This window comes from Ursus americanus, chromosome 8 (genome assembly GCF_024610735.1).
Source record: "Ursus americanus isolate L20-20 chromosome 8, mUrsAme1.1.p, whole genome shotgun sequence".
NCBI classification, from domain to species: domain Eukaryota; kingdom Metazoa; phylum Chordata; class Mammalia; order Carnivora; family Ursidae; genus Ursus; species Ursus americanus.
The window spans coordinates 81,511,598-81,526,545 of record NC_142134.1 but is presented as its reverse complement, the minus strand read 5'-3'; the positions used below and the strand labels follow the sequence as shown (position 1 = coordinate 81,526,545).

The 14,948-nt window shown below is 46.1% G+C and overlaps 1 protein-coding gene across 1 annotated transcript in view; it reads left to right on the top strand.

The window, feature by feature from the left end:
- Positions 1–14,948, top strand: part of HTT (huntingtin) — a 137,113-nt gene that overhangs the window by 20,339 nt on the left and 101,826 nt on the right. The window contains exons 3-7 of the mRNA XM_087864327.1: positions 2,893–3,013; positions 6,965–7,024; positions 7,397–7,476; positions 9,120–9,258; positions 14,084–14,225. Of these exons, the coding sequence (XP_087720453.1) occupies positions 2,893–3,013; positions 6,965–7,024; positions 7,397–7,476; positions 9,120–9,258; positions 14,084–14,225 (542 nt within the window). The remainder of the gene's footprint in view (positions 1–2,892; positions 3,014–6,964; positions 7,025–7,396; positions 7,477–9,119; positions 9,259–14,083; positions 14,226–14,948) is intronic.

The window sequence follows — 14,948 nt, the reverse complement described above, 5'->3', positions numbered from 1 at the left end:
AACTGTAAGGAGAAACGAGAAATCCACAATTATAGTCAGCTTTCAGTAGCCTCTCTCAAACATTTTTAGAGCAGCAGACATAAAATCTGGGTCTGGAAGGCTTGAACAACACTACCCACCCCTGTGGCCTGGTCGGCATTTACAGATGCTCCATCCAGAACGGCAGAAGCCATGCTCTTCTCAAGTGCTCACAGCACACGTGCCGAGAGACCATATGCTGGTCCATACAACAGGTCTCTAAATGTAAGCAGATTGATACAAGTGTGCTGTCTGATCTCGACGGCATTAAATTGGAATCTGTTACAGAAAGATGGTCTGGAACACAAGTAGCACATTTCCACATGACCCAGGGGTCACAGAGAAAGTTAAAGGGGAAATCTGAAGGTATTCTGAATTGACCGAAAATAAAAACAAAGGATTTCAGAAGTTGCGGTATGCTGCTGCAGTGTACCTGAGGGAGGGTTGTAGCACTCGGTGCCTGTTGTAGAAGAAAACGAAAGGTCTCAAATTAGTGACCTCTGCTGCCACCTCAGGAAGTGTGATAAACAAGCGCAGATGAAAACCCAATTTAGCAGAAGAATGGACATAAAGATGAGAGCAGAAGTTAGTGAGACAGAAAACAGAAGTCTGTAGAAGCTCAATAAAGCTGGAAGCGAGTTCTCTGAGAGCGTCTGTAAGATTCATCAGACTGACCGACCAGGCAAGAAGGAGCGAGGTCATGTATTACCCGTGTCTGGAGTGAGGGGGGGACGAGTTTACTATGGGTTCTGTAGATATTAACAGGATTATAAGGGAGTATTAGGAACAACTCTATGCAGTAAACGCGACAATTCAGGTGAAACGGACAGGTTTCATGAAAGACACATTTCTAAAGCTCTCTCAGGAAGAAATCTGTAACCTCATTAGCCTGCTGTTTTGTTAATAAAATTAAAATTTAAAAATCAATATTCAGTCTAGTTATTGGAGAACTTTTAAGCGTGGTTGGAAATGGTATGTGAACCTACTATTTTCTTTTAATCGAGACATGGCTGACCTGTCACGCTGTAAGTCTGCAGTGTGCAGTGTGTTGGTTTGATGTGCGTACACACTGCAGTGTGATTGCCACAGCGGTGTTAGCTGACCACTTTATCAAGTCACATAGTTCTTGTTTCTTTTCTGTGTTGACAGCAGTTAAGATCTGGTCTCTAGGCAACTTTGAGGTTCATAATACAGCGTTATTGATTACAGTCACTATGTCATGCATTAGATCTTCAGAACTTATTTATCTATTACTTGCAAGTGAACCTACCTTTATCTGTGGGTTTTATAAAGTCTAAACACAGATAACATACTGCTGATGAAAATTTTGTGTTTGAATTGAGATGTGCTGTAAAAAAGATTGTGATGTATATCAATAATTTCTTCTTATTGATTACATGTTCAAATAATCATATTTTGGATATATTGGATTAAATGAAGTATATTCTTAAAATTAATTTTACCTGTTTCTTTTTATTTTTAATGTACCCATTAGAAAGCATAAAATCAGCCCTGTAGCTCACACTGTGCTTCTGTAGCGAAGCACCGCTTGGGGCGGAATTCGAATGCTGTGCCCGCTCCTGCGAGGCCTTTCCAGCTTAGCCCGTTTCTCACAGCTGTGATCCACTCGGACGAGGTCTGACGTGCTGCTGGGTGGCGTGTTTTGTTTCTTGCTTGTATTTGTCCATCGTTGCTAAGGTGGTCCTTTGGTTTCTCTTAGGTTTGTGGTTCTTCTGACCGTTGGTAGGAATTAGGATGTAGCGGGAAAGGGAGAGGGACCCCCATTTCAGAGTATTCCTGCTTGAGATCATGAAATAGCAGTCAGATTTTGAGGTCTCAAAAATAACAGCATTATACAGGGGCCGTATTGCTGGCTGCTGTTCTTCACAGTGCTGTGAAAGCAGTCCTCGAATGTGGCCCACCGGCCTGTCTCCACTCGGCTGCGACAGCCCAGATAGGCCCTCTCAGTGAGACGTTTTAAAATCACTGGCAAGCATTACATAGACTCTAGTCTTTATAGGACTGAGCTAGAGGAACAAAAACCGTAGCCTGACCGTGATCATGTGTAGTCTGCAGTGCAATATGGTTATGCTTTGGAACACATCGAAAGCAAGATTTAGAAGGAGTGAAGAGGGGGCACCTGGGTGGCACAGCGATTAAGTGTCTGCCTTCGGCTCAGGGCGTGATCCCGGCATTACGGGATCGAGCCCCACATCAGGCTCTTCCGCTATGAGCCTGCTTCTTTCTCTCCCACTCCCCCTGCTTGTGTTCCCTCTCTCGCTGGCTGTCTCTACCTCTGTCGAATAAATAAATAAAATCTTTAAAAAAATAAAATAAAATAAAAAGGAGTGAAGAAGTTATATTGGTATACTGTCTCCAGGGTTCCAAGCATATTGTAAGTAAGAGTAAAAGTAACCTGCTGGCAGAGAGCAGATGGCTATCTGGGACTGAAGCAGTGTCTTTTTTTCCTCTTTTTTAAAATTGAGTTTCATTACATATAAAACAGTTCCTTTCAAGATTTTTTTAATGAAATCTTTAAAAAAATGAAATTTGTCTTGCAAGTACAATGTCTTTTTTAAAATAAACTTTTACATTTTAGAGTAGTTTTAGATTTACAGAAAAATTGTGAAGACAGTATAGAGAGTTCCCCTGTACCCAATATCCAGCTACCCCAATTATTAGCATCTTACATTACTGTGGAATGTTTTTCACAATTAATGAATCAATATTAATGTAACCTTCATTTTTGCGTAATGTTGTTTTTCTGTTCCAGAATCCCATATAGGATACCAGATAGCTCCTTGCATTTCAGTGTCATGTCTTCGTAGGTTCCTCTTGGCTGTGACAGTCTCTCTCTGTTTTTTTTTTATTTAGAAATTCTCCAGAATTTCAGAAACTTCTGGGCATCGCTATGGAACTTTTTCTGCTGTGCAGTGATGACGCAGAGTCGGATGTCCGGATGGTGGCTGACGAGTGCCTCAACAGAGTCATAAAAGTAAGAGCGCTCTCTGAGCAGGACTTGTGGCTGAGAGAAGAAGCTGTAACTTAACTTTCTTCTGTAGTGAGCGGCCCAGTCCCTCTGGATGTTTGCGCTTGTTTCATTTGATGTGTGCTTGGGTGGTGCTCTCGTATCTGCCCGTGCGCTTGCTACCCCTGCTCAGTCAGAAGGCAGTGGTCCACCCTGAAGCCTGTGCAGTGCGTAGGTCACAGGTGGCCATGCTGGTGGCCACTGGCTGTTCTTGGCGAAAACGTCACTAAGGCACCAACTTTTGTTTGGGCAGAGCCTGGAGCAGTCGCGAGGCCCTGGGAAGGCAGGGGACGGGTAAATGGAATCCATCTGTGGTTTCCCTATGGTGTCTCTAGCCTCTCTTCCTTTCCTTTCCCTGCCCCTGTGGAGGCCTGCTCAGGAGATGTGACTTCTGTAACGGGCTGGCTGGGGTCAGTGGTGGGGCTGGGCGGAAGGAGTTCCCAGGAAAGGACGGCAGAACCAGAAAGTCAAAGTGCTTGGGCCACAGGCGAGCTGGGGGGCGGAGAGAGGACACCATCTTCTTCCGCTGCTGCTTTCTGAGGCCGACTTTGTGGCCAAGATCACCAGAGCTTTTTAAGCTCCTGTTTTCTGCTGCCCTTGAAGATAAAAGTCCTTCTTCCATAATTCTTAATGTGTTAGAAAACTACCCTTGTTTTTCTCATTCTGCCCTTCTACTTTGTGTCCCCAAGCCATCCTGGTCACCTTCTTCTAGGTCACCTTTGATGACTGGACCTTTTGGGTTGTGTGTGCAGACTCAGCGCTCCCGCTGTCGGTGTGCTGGCATTGTGGTTAGCGCTGCAGGTCTCTCCGGAATCGTTTTCTCCTTGTTTCTTTCTCTGCGGGGATCCTTGTTTATTGGACCTTTCTAGTTTTCTTATTTTTTTTTCCCCTACTGCTTCCAATTCCACCAATGAAATTTAGATAAGTCTTGGAGAAGAGCCTACATCTCTTCATTTTCCTTGCAGGCTCTTTTCCTAGTAATCCTCGCTTGGCTGGGTAAACCAAGGACTACAAGCTAACATAGATAAGTTGAGTATTTCCCTTCTCGTTAGGATCTCGATAAACAGAACTGTTCTTTAGAGTCCTTCTCAGGGCTTTCTCTGGAGAACGGTCACATTTTACATTGGCCAAGCAGTTATCCTTCCTTTCTCCTTCACGGGCCCAGCGTTCCTTAGGAAGTGAATCAGCCCCCTCCCACTACGTGAGATCGAGGCACCCTGCCAGACAGATAGAGCATACATGGATTTTGGAGTGAAGGAGACCTGTGTTTGAATCTTGCCTCTGTCCCCTACTAACTGAACAGCTTTGGAAAGTGTATTTAATTCTGTGAGCCTCAGTTTCCTTACCTACAAAGGGAGTCAGTCAGAGTTTGGTGGTGTGTGTGTGAGTGCATGTGTGAGGATCAAAGTTGATGACGTGCTTAGCACCATCCTGGCCACTCACTGGTCCTCCAAGTGGTAAGAAGTATTCTTATTAATAATGACGTTTATTTATTGCTCTGATGTTGGCCATTGGATATGTAGGCTTTGTTTTTAAGCCTGTCTTCTTTAGTGACCTGTTTCCAAGAACTGCTGGACTGAATAGCTTAGTGTATGTGCGGTGGTTGTCAGCGGTGACCCTGGGTTGTAACCTAATGCTGGGTTGTCTTTCTGGCCATCTCCTGTCCTATTTCCCCTGTGTCAGACCTCCCAGTGCAGAGATTCTAGCTTCTCCTGTTATGGCCCCGGATGTGAAGATGAAGTCAGTCTCAGCCTCTTTTTCTGCGTGAAGGTGGACATGGTGGCGTTTGGCTGCACTCAGATCTGTGCTTCCTCAGATGCTCTGCTCTTCAGGTTCAGCAGGCTGGAGCCAGATCAGGGTCTGGCTAGATTTGCTTTCGTTGTAGCAGAGGAAGGACAAGCTTGGGAGAGTGTGGGCCCTTGGCTCGGATGTCAGGGAGGGGCAGGAACACAGATATGGTCACCTGGAAGCCACTCCTGGACTTTTGTCTTCTGTCGGGTGTTGTTGTATGCTTCTGATGAGACCAGACTCATGGCCCAAGCAAATGGGACGTGTTGCTTTTCATTTATATAGGAAAATGCAGTGGGGCTCTGATTCAGCCTGACAGTGTGCTCCTGCCTCATGTAATTTACAGTCTCAGGTGGGGAAGCACAATTCATACAGAAATCGCTCAATATGTGGCACACTCTAAGTTCTGAGGGACGTTGGCGTGTCGTCATGGCACTCCGGAGACTGAGATGTCTTCTGTCTGGGGAGGCAGAGAAGACTTCCTGGAGGTGGTGGCTAGTAGGTGAGTGAGGAGATTAGGGGCCCTCTTAACCACTGCAACACCCTGCCTCTCCGGGGCTCCAGGAAGGCTCTACAGGCTTAGAGGAGGGTGGCCCTCCGAGTGGGGCATTGAGGGTCAGTTCAGGGGATTCATCCCTTATTTGGTGAACAGTGAGGAGGTGTCAAAGATTTTTGATGTGGTCAGCGGAATGCTTTATTTAGGAAGAGTAACCTGGTGACAGTGTGCAGCCTGCCTTGGAGAAAGATGTGCATACGGATAATCTGTGTGGGAGGTGGGGTAGTTCAGGCCTGGGGGGGAGAGGTCTGAGCCAGGACGGTGGCCCTCAGAGCATGAGTGAGGAGGCAGAGGTGGGCTGTCATGGGCTCGATTTGGCAGCTGATCGGGTGTGTCCACTTTGGTGAGGAAGGGATTCAGGAGTAGGGAGCAGTCGGATTGCCATCACCCAGTGACTGGGAACCCCGATTCTGTGCTATTATTAGGGGTTTGAGGGTTAGTTTTCTTGTTATAAAGTAAGTTTGAGATTAGTTCATAAAACAAAGTGAAGTAAAACTTGAATGTGGCTTTTGGTTTTATTTGTAAAGTAGCATCTTAATATATTTTTGTTTGTTTTGGTGTGCTTGCTTAAGGATTTAGTACAAACTGAAATGCAAGAGTTAGGATTTACAAATTTCTGAGATACTTCAGAAGCTCCCCAAATGTGACTCTGCTTTTGACTTTCAAGCTCACTGAACCAGTAGGTGGACCCATGTGAGTTTTACTAAGAGCCACTCGGGTGGTAGACATCATATGCTCTACATCACATGAAAGAAACTTGGTTTGAGGCTTCGTGACGTCCCTCCTCTCTTCTTGATGGACAGGCCATTGGCAGTACCATTTCAGAGGGGAGGGTTCCCACGGTCGAGAGTGAGGGCCAGGAACCTTCCATCTCCCTTCCTGCCATCTCGAGAAGCCCTCTGTAACGTGGACTTGGTGCCGCTAGTGGTGGTTGCCCTCGGCCGTTCTTACGGGGTTGAAGTTGGCCCGGAGGCCGTTAGTTTCGGTTTGGCCCATAAGTGAGCAGGGATGGGGGCAAGGAAGGTGTTGTAAGGAGCATGAGGCTCCTCGCTGGCTGCGGGCTCTGAGTCACGGAGGGGGGCTGGGAGCGTCACAAAGGACGGAGCCTTTCTGCCCACCGGAGCGAGGGGCTCTGGCCTTACAAGTACGCTCACTGCACTGCTGGCGCCACAGACGTCAGGCCATTGTTAATATTGAGTCATCTGGCTGTGTGCGCTTCCATGAAGAAGGAAAGCTTGCAGTTGTTTTCTCCTCTCATCGAATATTAAAGGTTTAACATAAGAGCATTAGAATGAATTTGAACCACCTACTGTTGGATTTCAGTGTTATGTGGTATTTGATTGTATGTCGAGTTAAGTTCTTTCCCTTCTATGTTTTGTTCAAGTGAGCGACCTGTGTCTAGTGTATTCAGTGGCTTCCTGTCTATATGTGCGTCTTTCGTAACGAGCAGGTTCTTAGTTTAGGTGCTGCTATATTCCACTTTGCCCCCAAGTTGAAATTTTAGTTGCCTTTCAGTTTTCTCCCAGGCTGGTAGAATGAGTCTTCGGGAACAGTTCTCTTGTGTTTTGTTGCAGGCGCTGATGGACTCCAGTCTTCCGAGGTTACAGTTAGAACTCTATAAGGAAATAAAAAAGGTAGGCTTTGATTTTCTGTTATTGAGCAAATGATATTACTTCCCTGGATTGACGAGTGTATGTGAGATCTTATCTTTTATTTACTAAGTGGGAGTGTTAGACGGAAATGCTGCTGGTAGAGTAGACTTCACTGCTTTATTTTCCTTCATGGGGTTCCTCTTCATTATTTATGAAATGGAATGGGAATTAAGTTTTCCGTCTTTGTAATTGAAGCCCCGAGACCGTGACGCTTCTGCAGCCATTACGCGTTTACGTGGCCTTGTGTCTAAACGTAGAAATAAACGATCACATAAATGCTCTTGTTTCTATGAAGTCCTTTTGGAGTAGCGTCCCTGGCTTTTAAATGTAACTTGCCGCTCTCAACCCACTCAGAACGGTGCTCCCCGCAGCCTGCGCGCCGCCCTGTGGAGGTTTGCTGAGCTGGCTCACCTGGTCCGGCCTCAGAAGTGCAGGTAAGTTGTGCGCTCTGGATTATTACTACTGTCAATTGATGGGAGCCAGCTCCTGTGGCCTCTTTCCCTCTCGGCTCCGGTGTCACTGGCTCAGAGGTCTTCCCCAAGCTCTGTCTAATGCTGTCCGCCTCTGCCCTCCAAGTCGTGGTCGGTGTTTCTTGACTGGTGTTCCTCTCGTAGCACTTCTCACTTTCAGAAATACTTGGGGACACTATCAGTGTGCTTGTTCATTTTCTGTCAGCGCCCCCCCCCCCCCAAGAGACAGAGCTGTGCACCCCAGGACAGCGGGGGTCTTCCCTGTCTGTCCTCTGCTACAGCCTGGCCCTGAGAACTGTGTCTGCACGTGCCGGTTGCTGAAAAGATACTTGTCACATGGTCGAAGGTTGAGAACCAGTCTCATCGTTGCTTATAGGAAAATATGCCTTTGGGTTTCACGTGAGTTCAAACTGTGACTGTTGAATTGTGAATAAAGCCTGACTGCTGCGAACAGTCTGTCCTTAACGGATTGAGAATCAGAAGACCCTAGTTTTCATCTGTGCCTTCTTTCTGAACCGGCAAAACTGATATCCGTAGACCCTTGGCTGTGTCCCTGAGGAACTGATGCAGGGGCTGAAACGCTCACTGTTAATAGGCTACAGTGATTTATCCCACTTAGTTTGAGTTTAATGAGAATCTTCTGTGGCTGCTGTAGAATACATCACTAAGGAAATTTCTTTTTACAGGACCTTTCTCTTTTCCTGCCCTTATTTTGAAGATTTTGTTATGCTTCTGAAGCAACACACTCCGAGTTCTCCACATAGCAGCCAGAGTGACCTTAAAAAATGTGATGGGTCATCTCATTCCCTTACTTAAACTTTTTACTCATTTCCCAGAGCTGTTGAGATAAAATCCAGACTCCTTACCCAGGGAGATCTTTCCTCCAGTGGCCACCATCATCTCAGACACTCTCAGTTGACTCATTGGCCTGATTTTGCTTCTTCAAAAAGTCAGGCAGGTTTCTCTTGCTTGTCATGCCTGTTTTATTTTTTTTTCCGGCAAAATCGTCATCTCCTTAAGGCAGCCTAGCTTTTCTGCTATAGTCCGAGGTGTATACCTGCTTATCTCTGCCACGAGAAAGCGCCTGTCATGTTAGTCCTGTGTGTGTTGAGGTTACTCATGTGATTTCAGCCTTCTGCCCAGTGACTGGCTTCTCCTGCATCCTGCACTGTCTGCACTTCGTCTCTGGAGGGCCAGGTCTTATCTCTAAGGCCTTGTTTAGTTTGAACACTTAAAAATATTTCCTCATAATGCTCCCTTTCAAGAAAACTTTTTCATTTCTTTTTTTAATTGATGTTTTCTTATCTATTATTTTCTAATTTTTAATATGGGTATTTTACTGTTATAATTTACTACAGACAATTTTTAAAACAAGCTTTTGAGAGTCCTCTGTGATCATAGGGGAAATGAATGATGATTGTCTCCCAGCATTTGAACTTGGTCTGCATTTAGCCCTCCTGTTCTTTTTGCCGAGGTTTGTCTCCTTTCTGTTAAGGACTGTTTTGCATATAAAAACTGGGTCTTCCCTAACAGGTACTAAATAATTGCTTATATTTCTCACTAAAGTAGACCTGGAAGAATAACTCCTGTTCCTTTCACATATGCAGGCCTTACTTGGTAAACCTTTTGCCTTGCCTGACTCGAATAAGCAAGAGACCTGAGGAATCTGTTCAGGAGACCTTGGCTGCAGCTGTACCCAAAATTATGGCTTCTTTTGGCAATTTTGCAAATGACAATGAAATTAAGGTATGATTATTACCTCAAGTCACAAACATGAATGAGTCTTGTGGGCAGTTAGGGCTTTTGGACAGGCAGTCATTCAAGAGTGTTTCTTGAGTTATACTGTGCTTAATGATTTAGATGAAAACCTTTTTAATTATTTTGAGGCACACTAAGAGCTTCTTTCTATTTCCACTTTCTTATGCAGTGAAGAGTCAAGTAGGGAGAGGGTATATAGATGTAAATTCAAAAGGTGATTTCCAGAACAGATTGATTTTTGGTGTATTAGATTGACTCTTTAACCTAGCTTGGGAGAGGTGACTGTCCCAGGAGTGTAGGCAGGAGAAAGCCCACCGATGATGGCCTTGTAGCCAGTGGGGACCACTTGCCTTCCTGTTTGTTCTGTGCCTCAACAAACAAAACAAGCAACCTCCCCATCCACGGTCATGTTTTGTTTTTATTGTCAAGAAATTGTGACCCTGCCACATAGTCTGAAGATTATAGATTCTTAACTTCCTCCTCTTTGTGGGTCAGTCCTTTGTTAGTGTTTCTTTTGATATTTCCCTCTACATTTCTAGATAGCATGCTCTATAGCATGTGTATTATAGCAATGTGCTCCTAGTTTTTTGTTTTGTTTTGTTTTTACTATGAAAGATAAACTTAGCACTAACCTGGCTCTCATCTTCTTAGTGTAGTTATATCAGTATTCAGTGTGACATTATCATGCCCAAGTAATAGTCACAACTAGTTATGGTCTGTCCTTGGATTCTATTTCTTTGTTGAACTTTTTGGTTTTTTGGGAGTTAATAATTGCCTCTTTATTATTTTGCTTTTTATTCTTTGGTCGTTTATGTCTTCTCATACCTTCCAACAGCTTTGTAAAATGTGTCTTAATGCAATTCTCGACATGACAGATAGTTTATTGGGTCCGTTTTCTCCACTGGGGTCCTCTGTCCTAGAATTCTCCAGCTGTTTACCCCAGTCTGTTCCAGATACTCTTTAGGTCTGAGGACTTCTTTGCTGTCCTCCTAGGAATTTTTTTTTGCTGCTCTCCTGTTGGATGCCTGATTTCTAGATGCCATGTCTTTGCCTTTGTAGGCATACTCCCTTGTTGTGATGGAATTTGTGTTATGTTTTATTTCTGTTTTCCTTTTCTTTTTTTCTGTACTTTCTAGATGTCTATCCCAAACCCTTCTGTTGAGTTTTTGTTCCTGCTGTTGTATATTTAATTTCTAAGAGCTCCTTCTTGTGTTCAGAATGTTTATGTTTTATGGCATCCTCTTCTTGCTTTGTGAATACACTCCTTCTCTTCTGAGGATATTGATTACAGTTTTCTTGAGAACTTTCTTTGACTTCTGCATTGTCTGTTTCTTCTGACTTCCTCTGTTCTCTTTCCTGGTCTTTCACTTTTATGTTGGCAGTTGTCCATTTGAGTGAGACTCTAAAAGCTTGTTGGAAGCAAGTGTGTGGCAGGGTCTGTCCTGTGGCGGGTTTCCTGAGGTGGTGGATGCTGAGTCTCCTTTCCCACTGTCAGTCTCAGTAAGTCTTTTCCTCTTGAGGCGGTCAGTATCCCTAGAGGAAAGTTCCTCATTCTCCGTTGGAGAGGCAAGCCTGGCTGCATTTGTCCTGGGATCCTGGGATAGATGGGGCCAACAGTCTCACCGGTCAGAATGCACACTTTTTCTTCATTTCTCTGTTTTCTGTCTGTACCTCATGTCTGACGTTGGCTATGCTGACATCTCTGGAAATTATGCCCCAGTCTTTGTGGGGTGGGAAGCGAAGACTATGTCCTGGGCTGCCCCCGGGCTGAGTGGCCGGCAGCGCACACAGGGGCAGACAGGCTGCTTTCAGAGGTCTCTGGGGTCCCCCAAGCCCAAGCTGTTCTTGCAGTTTTGTGGCTTGAGTGAACTTGGCTTTTGTTAGTGGCCTTCAGATCCTCCACCCCCAACTCCCAAAAAAGCTTACCTGCGAGTGTCTTCCTGTGGGCCGCAAGGTAGGCAGTCAGCACTTGTTTACTTTCTAGCTTGCAGAATTTGTGGACACCTCTCGTCTGCTCTTGTCCCTGTCCTGTTCTTTTTGTCCTTGTAAGTCAGTGCTTTTTAAAACTTGTGCATGTGGTTTTAAGGGAGTGTCTGGGTGTCAGAGGTTCGTTCACACATGCAGCGTAACACGTTTGCTCTGAAGTCTCCTCACCTCAGGTGTGTTTTCATTCTTGGGATGACCTGTCACACCGAGACTCACGTGTCGTGCACACACAGGGCAGCACGGCAGTTACTGCTGTGCCCCTTGGGGAACCATCACAAAGTGATGTAGAACATTACCAGCTCCTGGGAGCCCCTCATGCCCGCCCCCTGTCACTGCTCCCCTCTCCTCCCTGCAGTGACCGCTGACCTGGCTTCTGAAGCCATGGGGCTGTTCTTAAATTTGACGTCTGTAGAGCGGTGCATTCTTTCTGTCTGGTTTTGTTGTTTGTTGCTGCGTATGAAGTCGGTGAGACTCTCTCATGTCGTCGGTGTGAATTCACACAGTTTTTATACTTGTGGGGCACGCCACTGTGTGAACACGCCACGGCTTACCATTTATTACAGCAGAGCATCCAGCCGTTTCTACTTTGTAGCCGTGGCGAGCGCTGCTGCTGTGCCCACTCTTGCGTGTGTCGTTTGGAGCACAGGTACAGCCCACCGTTGTGGATCCTAGAACGGGGGTTGCTGGGTTGTAAAGACATGTATTTCACCTTCGGTAGACGCTGCTAAAAAGCTCTGTCGAGTGTCCGCTCCTGCTCACGCCAGCGTCCGTGGCGAGCGAGAGCCCCAGCGGCTCTGCCTCCTCCTGGACCCCACTGCCGCGGGCCCTTTCAAGTTTAGCCGTTCTCGTGATTGTGCCCTGGTGTCGTATTTTGATTTTAATTTCTGTTTCCATCCCCTACAGTACTCTTGACTCTAAAGTTGAATAGTTTTGCATCTTTTGAAGTACTCATTAAGTGTCCTACACATTTATTGAAAAGTGGAGCTGTCTGCCCTAAAATCTAGCCACTTCCTCCCCATTATGCAAAGAGCTTACACGTGGTCTGGGGACCTCCTGCCAGCTGCCTTCTCCAGGGCCTTCTCAACATTGTGGGATTTGGACCTGGGAAGGCCCCCTCAAACTCTGAGATTTGATTTTAGTATTCCAAACTATTGAAGTTCACCGTGGGCTCACTCTTTATAATAATGCTCCGCTTTCACTGTGCTTGTAAGTGTGGACTGATACGGAATGATTCGTACTAGTTCAATGATGTATGTATATGTGTTTTCACTCAGATGAGTTACTTTAAGGTACCACTACCTTTTCTCAGAGTTAAGAAGGTTTGTCTGAGATAAGTTGACTGGGTTCTCCTGGTGCTGTCTGCAGGAGGAACTGGAGACCACAAACCACGGGGACACCTGGGGCTGAGGGTCTGGTCCTCTGCCTCTCTGGTTCCAGACATCTAGTCTATAAATTCACCAGGAATTGATGGACCTCTGAGAACCAGTTGATGCTAACCACACTGTGAAGAAGGAGCTTTTTTATGAGTCAGATGCTAGTCTGTTAATGTGCTGCTCGTTTGCCTGGGCTCACGCCTCCGTGGTGGGGCCCTAACGGTGTCCCTGGCCCAGATAGCTTTGCTCAGTGCATGTTGAACAGCAACTGGGACCAAGTCATTGCTCTGAGTGGGGTTTAGAGTGATGGAAATCGGTGTTCTTACGTAAGCTAGTTCCCAAACTCAGGAAGCTAGATGGTCACACCTTTCTTTTAGCTTTCTTTCTCCTTTCTTTCTTTCTTTCTTTCTTTCTTTCTTTCTTTCTTTCTTTCTTTCTTTCTTTCTTTCTTGATTTATTTATGGTGGGGGGTGAGAGTGCACGATGGGGGGGCAGAGCAGAGGGAGAGAGAGAAGCAGACTCCCTGATGAGCAGGGAGCCCGATATGGGGGCTCGATCTCCCGACGAGGAGATCACGACCTAAGCTGAAACCAAGAGTTGGGTGCTCAACCAGCTGAGCCACCTAGGCGCCCCCATGCCTTTACATTCTTTGGATAGTTTTGTTAAGACTTAAACGCCCAGGGGCGCCTGGGTGGCACAGCGGTTAAGCGTCTGCCTTCGGCTCAGGGTGTGATCCCGGCGTTATGGGATCGAGCCCCACATGAGGCTCCTCCACTATGAGCCTGCTTCTTCCTCTCCCACTCCCCCTGCTTGTGTTCCCTCTCTCGCTGGCTGTCTCTATCTCTGTTAAATAAATAAATAAAATCTTAAAAAAAATAAAAAGACTTAAATGCCCATCGTTGGAATGCTAGCATGCTCTCCTTTGGGTTATCCTGGAGGTTCTGTGACAGGGTCTTCTTCTCTCCTTAGGAAAACACTTGTGGGCGCTATGCGGTACGATTCAGCTCATTCGCATGCTCTCCAGACCAGAGAGCCTCTTTTAGTGGCATTAGCAGCCCGTCTGCAAGCCGTCAGGCTAGGACGTGGCTGTAGTTGCCTACTACACTTTTCTCCTTCACTTCATTATTCGAGGTTTTTTCTTTACTGTCTTTATTTTACGTGATGTCGTTTACTGACCCTGTACCCAAATGCTGTGGGTACATGTTTCTAGAAGCTCAGGGTTTCACTCTTGGTCGAGGACATAGATACTTTCTTCCTTACAGTGAGGAAGTAAATAGACTACTTCTGCAAACTGCTGTGGAATATCCCAAATTTGGGGCGTTTTTACTTAACTGTAGGAAAGTCCAGTGGTTTATAACCTATACTCTGTAAGAATTTGGAGTAATTTTATGAAATAACATGATAAGCTTCATAGGAGTTTTGTCTTTTATCGACTTGGATTTTTGCTGCCCTAGGTTCTATTAAAGGCTTTCATAGCGAATCTGAAGTCAAGCTCCCCGACCATTCGGCGGACGGCAGCTGGCTCAGCAGTGAGCATCTGCCAGCACTCGAGAAGGACGCAGTACTTTTACAGCTGGCTACTAAATGTGCTCTTAGGTAAGAGGTAGTCGTGAGTGATTTTCCCCATGGTGTGCTGGGGTCTCTAGCATTTACCCGAGACACATCTTTTAAGTTCTTTAAAATCAGGCAATCCCTTAGCTCCCAGCCCAGGCCCTTTGGTGCTGACTGACTAGTGAATGGGAACTGTGTTGAGGTTGCCATGCGCCCATGTTGGGTGTTGTGACGATTGGGACAAGGAGCCTTCTCTGTGCAGGAGTGTACGCGCCCCTGTGCCCGAGGATAGCTAGCAGGTGGTGGGTGTGAGGCAGTGTGCAGCCCCACCCGCCTCCCTCAGCCTGGCCCTTGTGTGGCAGACTGCATAGCTGTCCGTGTGGGCTCTGAGTGTGGTGAGTCCCCGAGGCCAGGAGTGGAGCCTGGGATCCTTGCAGGTTCTCTGCTGACGGTTTCTCCTGTGTGTGGAGTTGTTTATGGAAATCAGCACAAGCAGGGGCTGAGGAGGGCATATGGATATTTGGTATAAAAGACTGCCTGGCATTCAGATGCAGCCAAACTCACTCTAACGGGCCTTGCTCAGCTAAGGATGTGAAGGTTACCCTTTAAAGTCTCTCCTGGATTTTGGCCTTTAGATGAGATACCTGTATATTTTCCCACAGTAGTGTGTGTGCCATCTTTATCCCTCACTGCCAACTTCATAACACGGTTCCTCTCTGGGTCTCTTCTTTTAAACAAATTAAGCCCTGAATCCCCCAGCAGGTGATG